The 21,556-nt window shown below is 31.8% G+C and overlaps 3 protein-coding genes across 4 annotated transcripts; 2 read left to right on the top strand and 1 right to left on the bottom strand.

Moving 5' to 3' along the window:
* Positions 1-507: 507 nt before the first annotated feature.
* Positions 508-3,004, top strand: LOC114163974 (probable thylakoidal processing peptidase 2, chloroplastic). Of its 2 annotated transcripts, none has more exons than XR_003599455.1 (6): positions 508-1,479; positions 1,588-1,656; positions 1,755-1,823; positions 1,917-2,003; positions 2,099-2,290; positions 2,398-3,004. XR_003599455.1 is itself a non-coding variant. In XM_028048397.1 (6 exons), exons 1-6 carry the CDS (start codon positions 820-822, stop codon positions 2,522-2,524), a joined length of 1,080 nt encoding a protein of 359 aa, XP_027904198.1. In that variant the 5' UTR covers positions 510-819; the 3' UTR covers positions 2,525-3,000. The 2 variants fall into 2 exon arrangements, 1 of the variants encoding a protein (XP_027904198.1); XM_028048397.1 differs by having other exon boundaries at positions 510-1,479; positions 2,099-2,166; positions 2,398-3,000.
* Positions 3,005-4,563: 1,559 nt separating this feature from the next.
* LOC114162715 (protein NRT1/ PTR FAMILY 4.5-like) lies at positions 4,564-8,018 on the bottom strand. Its single transcript, XM_028046675.1, has 6 exons — positions 7,952-8,018; positions 7,688-7,766; positions 7,346-7,563; positions 6,071-6,517; positions 5,777-5,901; positions 4,564-5,676 (listed from the first exon to the last, which is right to left on the bottom strand). The coding sequence occupies exons 1-6, from the start codon at positions 8,015-8,017 to the stop codon at positions 4,827-4,829; spliced, it is 1,785 nt and encodes a 594-aa protein (XP_027902476.1). The 5' UTR covers position 8,018; the 3' UTR covers positions 4,564-4,826.
* A 5,528-nt stretch (positions 8,019-13,546) lies between these two features.
* LOC114163259 (serpin-ZX) lies at positions 13,547-16,383 on the top strand. Its single transcript, XM_028047453.1, has 2 exons — positions 13,547-14,076; positions 15,318-16,383. Exons 1-2 carry the CDS (start codon positions 13,582-13,584, stop codon positions 16,095-16,097), a joined length of 1,275 nt encoding a protein of 424 aa, XP_027903254.1. The 5' UTR covers positions 13,547-13,581; the 3' UTR covers positions 16,098-16,383.
* Positions 16,384-21,556: the final 5,173 nt, after the last annotated feature.

Raw genomic sequence — 21,556 nt, 5'->3', positions numbered from 1 at the left:
TCTTTCTCACTGTCAAGCTATATGCATTTGCAATTTCACACTTAATATGATTTTGTCAATTTTTATTTTTTTTATTTTAAATAATAATTCACATTTCATAATAATAAAAAGAATAATATATTTATTTAAACCAGTTACTCACTTCATTTCCCTCTTAAATCTACTTATATTCAGTCTCTTAAATCCTTCTTTAAAAATAAATACACTCTATGATTCTGGGCACAACAGGGAGAAGCATAGAAATTATAAGTTGTTATCATGTTGAAATATTTTTTTATCAATCTGGTAATCCATGTGGAAGATGCTCGAGGTACATTTTTTATAGTATAAAATAGATATGAAAAGGATAAAAAGGCTATAAAAAAATAAAAACGAAATGAAGTCAAAGACTTAAAATTAGATGGGTAGAGGGTAGGTAATATCGTAAATAAAGAATAAAGCAAAGTTTGATAATTCTGAGGCTAAAAGTATGGGAGCCGCCGTATATATAAAAATCAATTTCCAAATGTAGTTCGTGTTTCATTATTTTGGTTTTCTTCCTTCTCACACTTCTTCTCTCCGCACCCAATCAAACACACACTCTCTCCCCCCTCTCTCTCTCTCTCTCTCTCTCTCTTCCAGTGATCAGGGGATCGCGTCGGCGGCGATTCCCTACCCTGTTTCGCCGTCCACCTTTCAATTCGACTCTCTCGCTTTCGCTTTTCTGATTCCCTCTATGAAAGTGCTTCCCGTCGCTTGCTAGGGTTTCCCAACTCTCAAATCCGCTTCCCCGAAAGCACCCTGTACCTTTTCTTTCTGCGATTAATCAACTTCGTAGTTATGGCTATCCGGGTTACCTTCTCCTTCTCTGGCTACGTGGCCCAGAATCTCGCGTCCTCCGCCGGCGTCCGCGTCGCCAATTCGCGATGCGTCCAAGAATGCTGGATCCGCACGCGCCTCTTCGGCGCCACCCAGAAAACGGAACTAGATTCTTCCGCCGGCGGAGTCCGAAATTTCTCCAGGCCCAACTGCTGGGCCCAGTCCACTTACTCCACCCTCGCCGGTGAGTTTCTCGGCGACGGCTTCAAGAGCCCAATCATCTTGGGCCTGATTTCAGTTATGAAGTCAACGGCGGGTGTGTCTGGGTCATCCGCGGCGGCTGCGGGTATTTTCGGTATTTCTCCCTTTAAAACAAATTCCATTATTCCCTTCTTGCCCGGTTCGAAGTGGCTTCCTTGCAACGAGTCCATTCCCGACGCCACCTCGTGGGAGGTCGATAAAGGTGGCACGAAACACACCGTTCCGAACGATGTTCCCGGTTTTGGAAAAACTAGTTGGCTTTCGCGGCTTTTGAACATGTCTTCTGAAGATGCGAAGGCTGCGTTCACTGCCATTACCGTTAGTTTGCTGTTTAAATCGTCTTTGGCTGAACCTAGATCCATTCCCTCCGCTTCTATGTATCCTACTCTTGAAGTGGGTGACCGTGTTTTAACCGAGAAGGTTAGTTATTAGTTCTGTTTGACTAAATTATTTGTGTGATTGTGTCGCGTTTTTTTTTTTTTTTTTTTGCTTCTTTGGAACTAATTAGGGTGTTAATGTCTGTGACAGGTTTCGTTCCTCTTCAGGAAGCCCGATGTTTCGGATATAGTGATTTTTAAAGCGCCTCCTTCTTTGGAGGTATGCTTCGAAGACATTTGTTTTTGTTGTTGAATGTTTTAAGGTGGTGTTGATTTGTTAATTGTGATGTTTATTGATTGGTTTCCGTTGTTATGTAGGATTATGGTTTTACTTCGTCTGATGTATTTATAAAGAGGATTGTGGCTAAGGCAGGGGATTGTGTTGAGGTATGATTTTATATTTTGATTAAGTTAATTGATCTAGTGTTGTGCCTTGTTCTTTTAAGTTATATCTTATGCATGATTGGGTTTTTGTTGTAGGTTCGAGATGGGAAACTACTGGTAAATGGTGTTGCTGAAGAACAGGAATTTGTATTAGAACCTCTAGCTTATGAGATGGATCCAATGGTAAGGTTTGCAAATTCGAAGCTGTAGTAGTGTTTGATTGAATTGTTGTGGGGCTTGACTGCATGATTAATAGTGGTGTTGTGTTTTTATCGCAGGTTGTGCCAGAAGGATATGTGTTTGTAATGGGAGATAACCGGAATAACAGCCTTGATTCTCACAACTGGTAATTTCTCAGCCCTTTTCGAACTGACTTTCTCTTGTTTATGCTGGAAGATATTTTAGTATAGGTCGACGACAGATTTTGGCCCATTTGTTGATGCTGTTCTTCTCAAAACAATCTAGCTTATGTAAAAATTTGCTATCAGATCTCAGAACTTTGAAACATGTGATTGTTCACATTATCGGATTAATGATGTCTGAGTTAACTTTTATTTGCTTTTTTTGTGTCTATCAGGGGGCCCCTCCCAATCGAGAACATTGTTGGTAGATCCATGTTTAGGTACTGGCCTCCATCTAAGGTGTCTGACTCTGACACCCTTCGTAAACTGCCTCCTAAGAACAAATCTGTGGCAATTTCTTGACATGATTCCAGCTGCTTTCTGATCTGAGGGTGATGAAGGTTTCCAGATACTTTCATATGTTGTAAATTGATAGCTTCTCCTGTTTTTGCCCGGGAATGAGCTTTCAATTCAAAGATTCTCTAAGAAGAGCCTGCGTGAGCTGGCTCTGCATACAGTTTGGGATGAATATCGTATTCATTGATACAAATTTGTCAATGACCTAATAATACCATTATGCGTTCTTTAGTGCCATCCGAGTCAAATGTGTTTCTCTTTGCTGAAGTACGGGGGAGAAAAAACAAAGAATTCCAAATGCATGGTATGATTTTACCCCATATAATGGAACATGATGATTGATTTGTTTTGTATTCTTTCATGTATGTATACTATCTGAATGCTTGTTAGTTCCATAATCAAGCCTCCTCGTAATTTGAATCTGTAATGTCATTCAGTCATACATGAAATTGTATGGCACAAATTGGTTGCCTATTTTAAAATCAAGTAATAATGCAATTTCGCATTCTTTGCACTCTTTGTATGTTTTTTTCGATTTATCTTGTGCCGTAAGAGTTGTGGAGTACAAAGGATTGATCCACCTGGATCAACAAAACACTAGACACGTACGGCCCAGGTTATCTGACCTGACTACGTGGTTGAATACTTTTCTTTACACTTTGTTTGGATAGCAGATGAAAAATGGAAAATAGATTAAATAAATTAGTGGGAATTTAGGGTAAAAACATGTACCTTTTGGATTGATTTTGGATTGATGGAGTCAAAAGGGCTAGAAAGTAAATTAATTTCTTTTTAACTTGTTTAATTGGATTAAAACTGCAATTGATTAATTATAATTGAGAGTAGAAAATAACCTAATAAAAAAATTCAAGATAAAATTGTTTAAATTATAATTTTAAACGGATAATGGATATTTACGTATAATATAATATACGTGTTGGACCCGTTAATGAAGGAGTATCAATATATTTCCTATCCATTACTCACCAGTATCAATTTAATATACCAGTATTGTTCTTAGGGATGTCAACGGGGCGGGTAGGGGGTAGTAGTTCTCTCGTACTCTACCCGCTGAATAAATATTTGTCCCGTATCTGTATTCATATCCGTCGGGTATCCGTTATGCGGGTATCCGTTTTTTTTTTTTCATATCCGCGAGTATTCACGGGTATCCGTGGATATTTACAACAATATTTTAAAAAATAATTATTTAACCAAAATTATTGTTTGGATCAACAAGTTCCCTTTCTCCGATTTATTCTTAAAAAACAAACAAATAAAAAATCACTACCAATTTATATTGTAGTTTATTTTTGAATAAAATATTAAAGAAATTACTAACTTCATCAATATCCATCTCTTGCAACATTGTATAAAGTTTCAAAGCCAGATCGTTTATATGGAACCTTTATTCATATATGACCTTAGAAAGGTTTTGAGAGAAGAGTTCCATTCGATTATCCGGGCTCATTGCCTAGTCCCTCTAAACTATCTAAAGCATATCTAAGTAAAAATGTTAATTTCATTACCTTCCATATTGGTCCATAACCAGTCTTAGAGACACATCAATGCCTCCACAGTATATGGAAGTAATTTACTCATTTGTGGGGTAAGAATATATATATATATATATATATATATATATATATATATATATATATATATATATACTTTTTCTGAATTAAAGTTTAGCGGGTACAGTTATCCACGGATACGGATACTATGATATCCATACCCGCCCCGTTAACATGCGGGTATCAAAAATATTCATACCCACGGGTAGCGGGTATCTATTTTTAATATTCATTTTCTATCTGTTGCGGGTTTTATCCGCAAATACCCGCGGGTACGGATTTTTTTGACATCCCTAGTTATTCTGTCCTATCAATTTCTTAAGTAATGTTTGTGTATTCACTTGAAATGTAAAATATTCTTTAATAGTAGTTATTTATCCACAGGAAATTTATAATTCATGTTGAATGAATTTGATTCAACTTTTATGCTTTTAGTTTAAATTTAAATTTGATTCCTGAATCAACGTAAATTTTTTTACTAATCCATCATTGAAGTAGTTCACTTCATAATCCAGTCGCTGTAAACACAGGCAAATCGACAACAGCTCTTTGACGTTCATCCTTACCCTATGTTTCAGAAATAAATTTGGCACTAAATCCAAGCAATGCTTTTGGTTTATCTGTTGAGCTTTTGATACGTTGCTGTTGACCAAACACTGTTCTGCAATTTCCATGGAGCTTCTAATATTTATAACAGATAACAGTTATACTCAATCTACTGCGGATCTAATAATCTAAACCTTGGTGATGTCCACATTATTTTTTGAATCATCTTGCTGGACTTCCACCGTTTTGTATGTATACCAAGAAGCACAAAATAAGTAAAATCCAAAGTTCAAAACACTTATGACAGACAACATCCAGTAGAAGTAGTTGAGCTTGTCCCTATTCAAGTTGTTGCTAGCCAACCACCCTCCACTCACTTTGTTAACCACCTCAACGACCACCGTGCTCGTAAAGTATCCGAATGCCACAGAACACCACGAGATTGCAGTGCCAAGTGACTTCATTCCGGCTGAACTTTCTGCATAGAAAAACTCCAAAAGCCCTATCAGTGAAAACATGTCCGCAGCTCCAAAAATACCATATTGGAACCCCAGCCAGAACACACTCATCGGCAAAGGCTCTGTGCTGTCCACCATGTCGTGTTCCATGGCTACAGACTTGCGGCGTGTTTCCACAAAACCTGCCACTGCCATGGAAGCAGCAGACAGAACCAAACCGATTCCAATCCTCTGAAGGTGTCGAATTCCGGTCGGAATCCCTGTGATTCTTCGAGCAATCGGGACAAAAACGCGATCGTATAAGGGGATTAGGATGAACATGAACAACAGAGGGATGACTGGGAGAGAGGCTCCTGGCACTTTAAAGCCCCCTATTTTGGTGTTCATGGTGGTGCTTTGTTGTACTGTGAAGGTCTGAAGTTGAGCCAAACAAGTGTTCATAAAGATGGTGCTGAGTATTATCGGTAGCATGCGGATTAAGATTTTTGTTTCTTCCACTTGGGTCACTGTGCACAGTTTCCAGTGTTCGGATGTTGAGCTACCTGTGCTGCTTTCAACAACTGCTGCTCGGTCTAAAAATCTGAGTTTATTGTTCCAAGAAAACCAAATCAGGAACTGAAACAAACAGTGTTTCAACTTTGTACTCACTGGAGTTATTTTTTTTCTTTTAATTTCATTACCTGAATTGTTCTGTCCTTTTAAGAATTTCAACATTGTCCCCTCTTTGCTTTTCATGAATCTCGTGCAGTTCGTCTGTATTATCTGGAATCTGAAGTTTTCTGTTTCTGAAGGCTGCCACGAACACCTAACAGTACAACAAAATAACATAACTGTTTGAAAAATTTCCGAAATATTGAATACTCACCACTCTGAAGTTCATAGATAACATTTTTTATTAATATGTAAGAGTAAAATACTTGAAGCATGAAATTGGTGGTTTTTGTAGGGAGAGTAGAAAACGGAATTGACAGTACCTGTATGATTCGAACTAGAGGACTTCCCTTTGGAACATTGTTTCGGTATAATGAGTTTCCCATGCATATGAACACAATAGAGAAAAGAATTGCTATGGTGCATATGATAAAGCTCCAATCCCATCCCTGGTTGGCACCAATCCAAACGATGAAAGTAACACCAATTATTGATCCTATGGTAAGGCTGAACAAGAACCAGTTGAAAAAGCTTGATAGTTTAGGTGCCTCCTTGGGATCTTTTTCATCAAACTGATCAGCCCCCAAAGCAGGTAAAGCAGCCTTAATACCACCAGTTCCTAAAGCAACAAGGTATAGGCCACTGTAAAGCATTGCAACTTGGCCACCTGTGGCAGCTTTACATTCATTCATCTGGGTTACTGCTAAATCTTTGCAGGGGATGGGTCTTAATTTGTGGGACTTTGCTTGAACTGCCAGAATACCAAATCCCTGTAAATAGTAGATCATACTTAACATTCAGATTTAAACAACAAAAATAGTAACATCAAATATCTTCTATTCTACAGTGTTTGGATGTTTAAACAGAAAAATAATCAATAGTCTCACCTAAGGGGAGAAATCTTTTTGTTATTTATTTTATTCTTTTGGAGGAGAGAATCCTTATTCCATTTTTATTTTGTTTTTGTTAATATTATAGGGTTCAAAGGGAGAAATTTGATTTACAAAAAGAAAATATATTAAATTCAATTCAAATTATTTTGTTTCTCAAACACTTTATTCACAGGAGATAATTTTACTTTTTTTTCTATTTAGATGAAGCGTTTCAATTATTATCAGATACAAAGTTTTATTTTAATAATTATGAACGGAGGTCGAGAGTCTATTTTATTCTTGGTGCATGATATGTTTGTTTGGATTATGGATCATAAAGAGTTAGATGAGAAAAAGTCGTCTTGGTTTTTACTTTAATCAAACATGTCCTTATCATGTTTTATAAGTATGTTATTTTTTTCTCTCTGTCACTCTGTCATTCAAAAAAGTTATATAAAACAAACGTAAAAATACAATTTCTCTTCAAGTAAAGACAAGGTACGATGTTGAATTTCAAGGAAGATTTTGAGACGTGTTCAGTCGTGCCAGTCAAGAAACAGCCAGTGCTTCAATAATTCAACAGCCAGTGGTTGACTAAAGTTTTCAGTAAGAGATGTGTTTATTCACATGATTGTTCCAACATGATAGTTCTAACAAAAACTCAACCATTTTAGGTCGTGATGCTGGAAAAACAATGCACTTGTGAGAGAATTTGGTTCAACTTACCAGCAATTCCATGCACGCGAACAGAACACAGGTCTTGAATCTAGAGAGATAGGTATCACTGATTATTCCACCAAAGAGTGGTAGTAAAAATGCAGTTCCCAAAAAGTTGGTCAGGGTTGTGGCGGATTTTGTTATGCTGAAGTTCATGTACCCAAAGAAGTAAGTTACTAGGCTCACAGCATTGGAAACGAAAGCCATGCTCTCTAGCCCTTCCATAGCTGCATACACAAAGTGGAATATTTCCAGTTTATTACAACAAATTGTGTGTTCTTTGAGTATATGGTAAGAACTTTAATTATGAAAGAACATCTATTAGGAGATGTAAAGGGTTGAAGCTGTTACCGTTTACAAAAAGTGCAGCTCTGTTTCCTCCTAGCCTTCTTTGTTGCCTTGGCTGGGTAACCATGTTTCTGCAGATTCCCTGAAGAGTGACGAAAACAAAATTCGATTAACCAAAGCAAGTTCAAAGGAGAGACAGAGAGAGATGACACTAAAATGCACGACATTGATCTTAAACATGTTTGAGAAACTGATTCACTCTTCGTTATCGGTTCGATTGGTATAACATTCAAAATTTCTTGCAAGAAAAAGGAAAGAGTTGATTACCATTGTTGGTGCCTTCTTTGGAACAGAATGTGCCACTTCTTTAGGAATTAGTACTTCATTCGCCATGAATTTAAATGAAAACCATGTTGCAGTTGAAGTAAGCTTTAAAAAAATCCTATGTCAACTTGACATTAGAAAAATAATTTTTGTCACATTCTGTAAGCTACGTTCCTGTTCTCCTCCCCAACCCCCATAATGTAGGTGTTTTAAACTTTTTAGTTGACGTAATCGTTTTTTTTTTTATCAGAGAACCAATAAATACGCATTGATAGGGTTGAGTATACCACGTTAGTTAGTAGAATTGATTGGCATCTCTCAACTACTTTGTTCATGCATGTAAATGTACCAGAGCGTATATCCCTGTATTGACCTTCAGAAACTTTCATAGTTGCATTCTAATTTGACCAAAAAAATAAACCCATTTTTTCCAATGCACCATTTAAATGAATCTGATAACAAAAAAACTCTGTTACGGGATTTAACTAATCATGCTAAACTAGTCTCCTTGTCCAAATACCGTGATAGTCTTATTCTATGATGTACCAATTCTTTGGTTTAACAAAAAGAATTATAGGTATCAAACAAAGTTTCTTTCATGATAAAAATTTAGTAGAGGTTGTTTTATAATAAAAATAGTTTATTAATGAAATTTGAGTAGAGAAGTTAGACAAATGACATGTTACGGTTGAATAATTGTTCCATGACGGAGGTCAGATGACTAATTCACAATTCAATTGTGAGATTCCTAATAAGACAATTATTAGGAAAAAGTATTCTGAATAACATCAATTGTCTTATGCCAAAGACCAAGCGGACCGGATCATAATTTAGTCGTGATGTTTGAATTATTACACTCTTAAGTGAAAATAGTTACATACTAACTAATAATTATAATTTTTAACCTAGTAATAAGTTATGGATATTTCTTTTGCTGTTGTTGCTACGTTTGGACAAGGGACAAAAACATGTTTTTTTATATCCTAACGTTCTCTTTCTGTTTGGATTGTGCTTTTGTCTCTTGTGATGTTTGATGCTGCTTGCTTATGTAACCATCCTTTGTAAATTACATGTCAGACAAGAAAACTACCTCGGATAGAGCTAAATGCATACTGTTGTGCCGGTATCTAATATCCCAAATATAAATGATTCCTTAAACTTCAAAGGTTTAGTAATGTCTGTAACTTAAAAATGACAATAAATAATTGTGATTGTATATATATAAACATGCACATTTAATATGTTATTTTAATACATTTCAATTATACTTCTAATATATATTCAAACGATAATATGTTAACCAAAATAGCATATTAGGTTGCCGTGTAGTTAAAAAATGTCAACAAATTCATATGTAATTAGTTTATAATATAAGGACGTGGTATGATGATTGTGGTGGCTACAAAAATGGTATCTTATTTTGACAATATAATTAAATGTATTGACAATTAGATGAGAAGCATCACAGCTCAACATATTCCAAATCCAGCCACTTTAAGCCTTTTTGTTTTCTTGCCGAAGGTCACTAACAATTAGAGCTAATTATGACAAACACTTTTAACACGTAGTGACTAATTAAACTTAATTTACTAATCAACAAGATAGTTAAGGAACAATGGTAGTGTGTCTTTATTCAATTTCCAAATCATGAAAGTTTCCTTAGACTTCTTAGCGTAGTTTATTTTAAAAAGGGAAATTATACTCTGACTCTTATCTTTTAACTCTCATTATTTACTTTCTGACATAACTTAGTGTGAGTCATTAATTTGTTCAAAGAAAAATATATTAGTACATTAATCAATGATTCACATTAAGTCATGTTATGAAGTAAAGGATATATAAGTAAAGAAATGGAAGTTATACAAAACTTATATTAATTGTTAATTGATGTATAAAGTGAAATTTTTTTCTATAATAATTGCCAAGTAACTAAAATATAGGATATATAATATCAATATTTTTCATATTAATTGTTAAAGTATTATGCATTTTTTGTATGGTCATAACAAAGTTTCTATATTATTGTAGAAAAGAAAAAACTCATACATATACTGAGAGAGGTATGTTAGATAATGGTGGTGGTACAAAACTTATATATATAATGTTAAAAAATTTAATATTACATAAAAATGTAATTATAAATACTAACAGATTTCATTAATGAAAGATATAGATCGGTTTAAATTTAACTTCAACTTTAAAGATATGTAAATTGTTAGTAATCTTTAATGCATAAGAAGTACTTTGTATGCAACATAGATAAATCATAGTTTTATATTAAAATAAATATTTGAAAAAAAAGTTATAAGAGAAGAAAATGAGGTACGTTTTTTCTTGATCCTAAAATTCTTGAATATCCGCATAAGTTAGGATCAACTTTCAATGTATGATGTAAGAATTATATTTAAAGTTATTTAGGTCAATTTATACTGAATAATTATTTAAAACCACACACATCATTATAATCATTTTATTAAAAAAATAAGTATTTTAAAATAGATCCACCACATAGATTATGTCACGATGAAGTAAATTTGTCATCTAAGAAAGAAATTATTTATTCACAACACTTGCATTAAATAAAAATGATAAATAATTAAATATGAAAAAAAAACTTGATTATATTTTTATTTAAAGCATACCTCTTTTTTAAAACCTTTTAATTTGTGTTCGACCTTTTTATAAAGAATGAAATCATACGATAACATTGTTCATAAATACATAATTGTTCTTCGCGCTAAATACAGTTGCACCTAATGGTATAACTCAAGTTGTCTCATAATAGATACTATATAAGTTTTTCTAAGAACTAATGTGATATGCATCTAATAATCATCTATAAAAACCACATCTCCTCAGATTTTATTCCGAATTTATAATAATGAATGTAATATTTATGACATTTTTTTATTTTCTTATTACTAATATTTTTTTATAAAGTATTAAAATTTTATTTTCAGAGTATATATATATATATATATATATATATATATATATATATATATATATAATTATTTAAATTATAAATTTTATTTGATAATTTTTTAAAAATTATTTTAAGGACCAATTTCAAGAAGATAAAAAAGTCACGAAACGTAACATATTTATTTCTAAAATACACTAAAGTTAAAATTGAAAACATAAAGAATTGTTCTTAACTTGTGAATTTGAAGTATTTTACGCAGCAATGAAATATGATAGATAAAAATGGATGATGAATGATAAAAGATTTTTAACAAATGCTAATAACCCAAACTTTAACTGAAATTCTAATAAAAAACTAAGAAATAATATCCTCAAATAACGATTATTATTTTACTTTAAGATATACTAAAATTAAATGTAAAATCAAGTCAAACACAAAGAAGACAAGTTTAACTATGATTTTAAGATCTCGTTTTCAAAACTCGTAGATGGAACAATTTGTAAGACAAAACTATAATTGTACAAGATAAAATGGAGATATCAAATGATAGATAAAGTATTGGTAACCTTATACATATGCTTGATTATTAGTGTTGTTAGTACTGATTATTATTTGTTAACCACTTCTCTGTATAATTGTACGATTGAGATTAAATGTTCTCTGTTCAGATTGTCGTTATAACATTTAGGGTCTAATTATTGCATCGGATTAATGAAAAATATGTGTAATACAAACATTTTATTAACTCTTAGTATTATTAATTAAGATGGGATAAGTGAATTCCTATTATCTTAACTTTATACTTTATAATAACTAGTTATATTTAATTTATGAGTAAATCATTAGCGCAGTGACAAGAGATCTATATCGAAACTTTGGATTATGACATCGGTAACGATTATAATGCTAAATTTAATTTGTCTAAGAGAGATTACAAATTAGATATAGAAAAATGGTGGTACGGACAAGGGGCAGAAAAATGAGTACTCATGGTTAGGAATGTTTATGCTGGAAGGAGAGTGTACCAATGTAGTTGAAGGGACTCATCCTTGAGGAGAAGATGGTTAGGAATCCAAATGTGAATCTAAGTCTCACATTAAAAAAAAAATTAAAAAGTTGAGCATTATATAAGAATAAAGACCCATAAATCTATTGCCTTAAAGTTTTGGGTTGGGCGCAGGGCGCAGGTCTCATTGATGTTTCCAAAAACCTTTTTTACATAGAACTTGCATAGGACAAAAAATACAAAAGTTAATCTGTTTGCTATATCAGAAAAAAAAAACTCAATTTTCGAGGGTGTGATAATACAAAGTATACAAATAAGAAGAGTCCTTATCATGTTAATTTTATAAAATTAAATTAAATTTAAACTCACTTCATAAAATATCAGATAACTTATATTTCATCTTCATATTGCATAAATATATATATATATATATATATATATATATATATATATATATGTAATGTTACATTAGACACGTTATTTTACGGGTAATGTGGCCTCATAAATATTTAATCACAAGTTAAACTTATATTACAAATAACTATTGATATATGGAATATAGTACAAAATCATAATAATAATATAACAAGTTGGTGATTCATTTATGAGCAGACTTGTAATTTTGCCCATAATTTTGTTCATATATTGTCTACGCACCCTTTCCATACAAAATATGTCTAATTAATGTTAGGAGTTAAGAAATTTTATTTTTATTTCTATTGATTTTTATTTATAGGGAAACATCCCATTATTTCCCTCACCTCTTTTCTCAAGTGAATTAACAGCCCAACATCTTATTTCTCTTTCTACTCACACCTCCCTATGTTACTCTTTTCCACCCTCTTTACAAGTGGGCTAATAACCCATGTTTCTACATTCACACTCCCTCTTTTTCCTTTACTATCACCTTAAATATCCATCTTCGTTCATTTGCTTCACTTCAAAAACCCACGTCTTCTCCAACAACCAAGGGAACACAGAAAACTCCATCTCCATTACCCAATTTTGACAACACCGAGTCACTCTTCACCACCACTCCAGAACAACATGCCATCACCTTCATCCTCTCCATTTTTCACCATTTAAATTCCGTTATCGTCTTCTGCATAATTATTCTCTCCTTCCTCAACACCTGCATAATTGTTATCATCTTCTCTGCATGATGAATTCGGAAATATTTTTTACAACACTCAATCCAAAAAATATAATTTGTTCTTTTATTTTGTTTAATATATAATTTTGGTCTTCCAATTTTAAAATAAAATATTTAATCTTTTTGTTTCTTATATTTTAATTAATTGAATCATTTTATGATATTTCAACAAATAAGTTATATTTACTATTCAGTCGAACAAAAATAAAATTAGAAAAAAACATATTTAAAATCAAGGATTGGATCAAACTTCTAGATTTTTAAAATAGGAGAACAAATATCTCTATTTTAAAAATAACTGTAGATTATGTTTTCTAAAAATATTTAATATTTTAGTTTCACTTCAGTATTGCATTTGAACACCTTTAACTTTAATTATATAGACTATCAAAACAAAATTCTAATTTAATTTATAAAAATAACACTATTCTATTCTATTCCAAACTTAGTCCCTAAGCATACGCGAAGCCACGTGGAGAGAGAACAGAAATGTCAAAGCGGGAGCTCGACACGGTTCCTGGAGTGAGGTCAGAAAATATATAAACCAAATGAGGTTCGTTAATTTGATGTTCAAAGTGTTGAAATATCCAAAAATCGGGATTCTAAAATTAGCGTCACTGCGAGCATCAGTTAATTCGAGAATCGAAATAACAATGGACCTGCGTGAATCGATCAGCAACCAAACCGATGTTGCCCTGAGCATGACCAAGCTGTTGTTGTCGAAGGAAGCTCGGGACAAGAACTTCGTGTATTCGCCGCTATCGTTGCACGTTGTTCTCAGCATCGTCGCTGCTGGCTCCAAGGGTCCCACACTCGATCAGCTTCTCTCCTTCCTCCGATCCAAGTCCACCGACCATCTCAACTCCTTCGCCTCTCAGCTCGTCACCGTCGTACTCTCCGATGCCTATCCCGCCGGCGGGCCTCGACTCTCCTTCGCCGACGGCGTCTGGGTTCAGCAAACTCTTCCTCTTCTCCCTTCCTTCAAACACCTTGTCAACACTGATTACAAGGCAACTTTGGCTTCGGTTGATTTCCAGACCAAGGTAACTTTCCCTCTTTTTCACTGCATCCAATCCTCCATCCCCTTGTCGTGTTAGCATTGGATGTTTTGCTTTAGAAGCTAACCCTATATTCTAGGCATTCAATAATTTGTAAAAGGTTTTTGAAAACACTTTTGTTCCAGTGTAGAGAGTAGGCTCTTCCTTCAGAGAATGAAGAATGTGACAAAAGTGAGATCATTAGTGTGCCTTTCATCCAATGGTTTTCAATATAGTAGGTTGATGACGTGGAAATTCTATAGCCTTCTATTATCAAGTGATTTTATTTTAGCAGAATAAAGTTTTCCATAAAACGTTTGGATAAACTAATCTATAAGCATTTGAGATTAAAAAATGGAAGAAGTTCCTCTGAGATCTAATGCAGAAGTTTATCTGAAGAAAATAAGGAAAGAGAAATAAGCGCCAGCTAAAATTAGCTCCGATATTTGGATAAGATAAATGATCTAAAGTACTCCAAAAGCAGAAATTAGTTTATGCATATACCTAATTTTATGTTGGGGGAGATACTTATTTTATTTGTTTATTGTCTTATTTTCCTGTAAAACAAATCTTCATCTCAACATTGACATTAGACTATGATCAATGCCACCTTCAAAGCAAAATATTTAGTACAAATTTCATTAACATTGTGTGTGACAGTGTGGATGCTTATTCATCCTTTTGAAAGCTTAAGCTATTTGTAAGTATGAAATGCTTCTTATTCTGTTAATGCAACCTTGCCACTGCCCTTAAAATATGGAAAACATCCAATTGCCGTTTTTGTAGTCATTACCAATTTAAAATTGATCCAAGCATCTTGATTTAATCACTGGACTGAACTTGCTATGTCTTCTCGAGTTTGTGACCAAGCAAATTGTGTAAAAATTTGCCAAACCACTGCTGCAATAACTTAATGAACCTCTGGTCTTATGCTCCCGTAATGTAGTACTAGATAGAACACAAAATCTCGATCCTTCATCAAATTGACTGTAAAGCACCACGACTGTCAACTTCCCTTGGAATTGTTGCCTTCTCGACTTGATGGTCTGATTTTGTAGCTCTCCTCATTGCTGTGTGGTACAGTCATATTTGATCTGTAGAATAAATTATAATTGATTTGGTAGCATAAATATGTGGGAAAAAAAGAAGATTTGCAAAACTTAAACCCTTCTATTGAAATGCATGAGATAAGAAGAGCAATCCTTTCATACAATTGATTTTTATTTTGATCATTTTTAATTTCTAAGGCGGTTGAAGTGGCCAATGAAGTTAATTCTTGGGCCGAAAAGGAGACAAATGGCCTTGTAAAAGAACTTCTTCCTGCTGGATCTGTTGACAGTACAACCAGACTCATCTTTGCAAATGCACTGTACTTCAAAGGAGCGTGGAATGAGAAGTTCGATGCTTCAATTACAAAAGACCACGATTTCCACCTTCTTGATGGCAATTCAGTCAAGGTTCCCTTCATGACTAGCAAGAAGAAGCAGTTCATAAGGCCTTTTGATGGTTTTAAAGTCCTTGGTCTTCCCTACAAGCAAGGCGAAGATAAACGCCAATTCACCATGTACTTTTTCCTTCCAGATGCTAAAGATGGGCTGCCAGCTTTAGCTGAGAAGTTGGCTTCTGAATCTGGGTTCTTGGAACGCAAGCTTCCTAATCACCGATTGGAAGTAGGGGATTTCAGGATCCCTAGATTCAAAATTTCTTTTGGGTTTGAAGCCTCTGATGTGCTGAAGGAACTTGGAGTGGTTTTACCTTTCACTGTTGGAGGTTTGACAGAAATGGTGGAGTCTCCTGTGGGTCAAAACCTGTGTGTTTCTGATATCTTTCACAAGTCTTTTATTGAAGTAAACGAAGAAGGTACCGAAGCTGCAGCGGCTACTGCTGCAACTATAATGTTGAGGAGTGCTCTGTCTTCATCTAAAATAGACTTTGTAGCAGACCACCCTTTCTTGTTCCTCATCAGAGAAGATTTAACTGGAACAGTACTCTTTATGGGCCAGGTGCTCGATCCTCGCGCTGGATGATATGAGCGACCAGACAAAATTAGTACAAAAACTCACTACCTTGTTCTGTTCTGTTTATTTACTTATGATAGGATGATCCAAAAGTTCTTAATGTTTGAGGTGTGACTTTGAATGAAAGAAAGCAAAAAAGGTACAAATGGATCACCTTTTATATTTGTTGTTGCCAACAGTTATTAGTTTTTACCACGTGAATAACCAAACATTCATGCTTTAGTGGGAGAGTAAAATTTTAATGAAGTTGATGGTGTGATTGAGATAGGAGAAGTTGCTAAAATTTGGTAATGCATTTCGTGGATTTTCTTTAAAGAATATTTTTTGCTTGACGGGAGTGGTTTCACAGCTTGTAAAGAGATGTTTGCCTTGGTGTGGTATTGGTAATCTATGACTTCAATGGCATGTTGATGTAGTGACTCATTCTCATAAACTAAAAGCTTCTTTGGTATCAAGGATAAACTCACATAGATAATTACATGAGGATAGTAAGATGGGTGGGGGTGAAATTTGGATAAGTGCATGTTTACTCCCGGTTATCTTTAAAGTAAAAATTCTTTAAATATTTTTTTATCTTTGTTACGAAATTTTTGTTTCATTTTTCTTTTTGTTGAGTGGTGCACACATCTATACATGTATTAATAATCGCTCGCGTGTTTTCTCAAATACTAATTAAATTATTTATTTTATAAAAAATATGATATAAAAAAACAATTATGTCTAATTGAACTTTACGACGAATATTGTGCCAATTATTTTTGCAAATATTAACAGAGAATGTGTATAAGAATTTTTAGCAAACATCAAATGAGTTGAATTGTTTAAGGAAGGAATAACAAATTGTACAACGAAATGAAGCAAAATTAAGAACTAAAAAGAGAAGAGAAAACAGATTTTTTAAATTACCTAATAAATCAAGAGAATTGAATACTCAAGATGGTTAGTAAGATATTCTCGCGTGACCTAAAATAAACCATAAATAATGATATTAAAAACAAAAAAATGAAAAATAAGTGCCTTAGAAACAATTTAATTCAATAAAATTGAGGTTTACATTATGTAATATATGATTAAAAGAAAGCTGCAAAAAAAAAGTGTAATTGAAGTTATCACCAGGAAGAAAGTACTTTGAAAATTTGAGAGCAAATTTGATGGAATAAATCAAACTATTAATTCAATAGTATTGAAAGAAGAATTGTGTAACAAAAAAAAACAAATGATCAAATAAAGATGTTTTGAATATTTAAAAGAAAGACAAAAATTAAAATCAGAACAGTGAAAATATTCACATACCTACCTTTGTTTTCGTACTTAATTTAAAGATTTGAATATTACTTATATATACTTGTATATGTCAACACAAAAAATTGTTATTAAAATTAAGATTAATTCAAATAAACAGTTTATAGATGAGTTTATTTTTCATTCCTAAAGATAAATAGTATATGAGGTATGTCCTACCAATAACACTTGTAAAATTTGATTTAAAGTGAATCATTATTATTTTCATGAAACATTTTATTAGATATTGTCGTTGGTTCTTAAGTGAGTATTCATCAAAATCCAACATTAAGTAATGTGAAGAAAGAAATAAAAAAACACTATAACATTAAAGAGTTAATTTGAGTGTTGTCACCACAATGTGTTTGTGTATGTGTATTTAAAATTTATACTCTTATTTGTATATGTGTTTTCACTTAAAAAGGTTATTTTTCTATTACGTGATTCTTACACATGGCATGAAAGTTAAGGTTAAGGATGACATCAAATTGGGTATGGGTATTGCTTACCCACCCGGTCTAAAAAAACCTGCATCACTACCTCTTAGATATCTAAAACAAAAAACTTGCAGATACGTATGGATACCTGTGAATATTTTATATTATTTTATTTAATTTTTAATAAAAATCTTTAAAAAAATCTTTAAAATATAAGTGCAAATAAAAAATAATTTATAAGAAAAAAGTAAATTAAATTACTCAATAAAATATTAATGCAAATAAAGTTGGTCTTTTAAAATCAAATTTAAATGAATTGCGTCAAAACATAATTTAAAAAAAAAAAATCTTTTACAAATAAATCCAATTTCATAAATCTAAATAAAAATAAATAAAAATGTATGAAGTCAAAATTTAAATGATTATTCCATAATTAATATTTTCACTAATAATTTTATTTTGGTCATCGAATTTAAAAGAAAAACACTTAAATAAATTTTATAATAGCAGGTAATGGGTATCTGCCGATAGGATACCATGATACTTGTACTCACTCCAATAACAAACGAGTAATTAAATACTCTAGTGTGCTCACCAAAATCAAACTTTTTGAGTTGTGCCTTTTAAGCCTTTTAAGAAAGATTGGTACTGATGCTTATTTTTTTATGCAATGACCTCGTTGATACATATGAGGTGAGGTCTAACTGGGTAAAGGTGGTGTTTGTGGTGGATTTCACCTTCAGTATCAGTGAGTTGTCAACAACAATAACATATTGTTGACAACTAGTCTAATGTTCAAGACGGTGAGGATTGAAGATGGTGAAGGATTGTTGTTGTCAAGTGGTGAGAGCGGTTTAAGTAATTTTGTTGGTAACATGTCAGATGTTTGTTTAAAAAACATGTAAATGATATTATGTTGAAGCTTCATTAGGATCTTTTCATGTGAGAATTTTTGGAAAGGAAAAATATGGTGGTTCTCAACTGGTATTCGCTAAATCACATCAAATAATGTAAAAAAGAAGAAAAATAGAAAACTACCACCCCATTTGGGGTTGGAATAGTTAAATGGAAGAGAGTTTGTAATTTTGTCAAAAAATAATGTTATTTATGAATTAAATTTTGATACGTTGAATTACTTTAAATTTATTATTTGCTTTTATTTAATTTTATGCTCTTTTTTGTTGAAGTATTTCCACTTGCAAATTTTTTTTTTAATTTTTAATTGTAATAAATACCATATCAATTAAATGATATAATTATTTAAAAAATATTTACTTATTTTAAATTTATTAAATACTAAATATTTAATTTTATATTCTATCCATTTATATTTATTTAATATTTATTTCTATGCCTGAAAGAAAAAATTATATATGGAATGAAATTGTGCAATAAAATATGAACGAAGTTTTAGATAGTGTAAACTATTAACTATTTTTTAAGAAAAACAAAACTAATATTCATTATAAAGAAGTTATTCAATAAATTGTATTTTTTAAATTAGTTGTTCACTTTCCTTTTCTATTAAATAATTTTTTGTAAGTTTATTACTAAATCTAAGCCTATACTTCTTCAATAAAATTCACATAAAAATAATCAATAATAAAACATATTAGATAGGTAAAAAGAAAAGAGGCGAGTAAGAAAAGTAAGATGAAATAAAACAAGAATGTTCTGGAGAGAATGTTTGAGCCGATGTTGTTGGTGGTGAGGAACAAGTCTTGGGCACCTAGAAGACTGAACCCGTGGTGTTGAACTATTCAAGTCATCCCACACAACATTCAATAATGTGAAAAACTGAACCCGTGGAGGTGGATGGATGGGTTTCTATATTATTAAAAAAAACATTTTAATTATTTCCAAAATATTTGAACTTTTTCTGTTTATTATTTTATTTTGATCTATGAATAAACTATTTTAAACACTAACTAGTGACATATACATAATACAACATATTTATGCTTATTAATTTGGTGAACTAAGTTAAAAGAATCCACCAACGAAAACTAACTAATTGTAAAGGATCTTACATAGATAGGTACCTAATTCTATGCTTGAATCGCTAATGGTAAGGAATCTAATTGAATATTTTAAAAGATAAATTTTAAGTTAATTTAACTATATTTTATTTGAGATTTTTAAAAGAAAAAATTATGACCAGAAAAATCCGTTCTTATTCGTAAAATTTCGTTCATAAATCAAAATTATTAATAACTAAAAATTCATTTAATTAAATTTACGTTAGTAAAATTTATAGATAGATATAAAAAATCCAATAATAATTATCAATGATTAAAATTTGTTGATAAATATATATATATATATATATATATATATATCGATAATTACAAACAAGTATTGATCATTGGTAAATATTGTAATTTGATTTTTTTTTTTGCTCCACTGCTAACGCTGCATCTAACTCCTTCTCCATCTCTTATTCTTTCGTGTTGTTGTCATCGTTACCACTCTTAGTCTCTTGCCACAACTGCCAATGTTTACTTCTTCTCCTTCTTCCCTTTTTCTTCTATTATTCTCACCCATCTTAAGTTATTTATAATAAATATTTAGTCTGGTTTTGATGGGAATTTTGGCATCCATTTTACTAGGAATATTTTGAAAATTTTTTAAAAAAATTAGTTACTAATGCATTTATCAATAGACTTTCAAAAATTCAATTGCTGACAGATTTTTCAAAAAATTAAGTATTTAAAAAAACTTTAAAAAATGCATTTTTGATGTATTTTAAAAATATTACATTGTCAATGAATTTATGAAATAATTTTAAGAGAATTAATTTATTGACAAATTTACCAACAAATTTTAAAAGTGTACTACTAACTTACCAATGAAATTTAAAATAAATCAATAATTGGCGGATATACACATGAATTTTGGCATGAAATGATAAATGTCAAAAGTGGAAATTGTGACGCTCATCTTACCGATGGATATTTATGTCAATAACAAACATTTTATATTATTGACGAATTTTATCGATGAATGTATAACTAATATTCCTTCGATAATCAAACTTTTAAGTCACCAACATATATAAATGATGAATTTTATTGATGAATAGTGAATCCGTTTTCTAATTAAAATTCTAGAATCTGTCGTAAAATCTATTAATAAATTATATCTTATCAATAATTTTTTTTATTGGTAAAATTTAATTGGTTGTTTAACATTTTTTTTAGTGCTATTTAAGTAAAAATTTCCCTAATAATATTATTTTCATTGATAAGATAGATAACAACGACAAAAAAACTCTAATGAGTATATAACTAAACAACAACAAAAGTAAAAAAACTTTATTAAATGTAGTATAAAACCTCTCATCCTAGTATTTTTACACAAGTTTCCACAAGATGCACTGATTTTTTTTTACTCTCTCTTGGTGGCTTCTTTTCTCTTTTTACCATAAACACTAAGAGCTTCTATATTCATATCCCCAACAATGTTGATACAAAGAACATTCTTCTAAGTTGTATAATGAATTAATAACCCATAAAGAAAAATATTATTTTCTTAATTATATTATTGTGTATCTAATAAATTGATGACTCAACTTCCGAATATTTTCTCACCAATCAATCGGGACCATAGTTAATCAAATTGACTTTTCCTATGTAGATAGCAAGTTTTCGTGCAAGTAAAATATCTATCAATTATATGTGAACTATTATTGTCCGTATGAGTTCTCTATAATGATAGTTGTATCATCTGTAGTGTATTCCGTATCTAATG

The sequence above is a fragment of the Vigna unguiculata genome, chromosome 9 (genome assembly GCF_004118075.2).
Source record: "Vigna unguiculata cultivar IT97K-499-35 chromosome 9, ASM411807v1, whole genome shotgun sequence".
NCBI lineage: Eukaryota > Viridiplantae > Streptophyta > Magnoliopsida > Fabales > Fabaceae > Vigna > Vigna unguiculata.
This window is presented reverse-complemented; position numbering and strand designations above follow the sequence as displayed.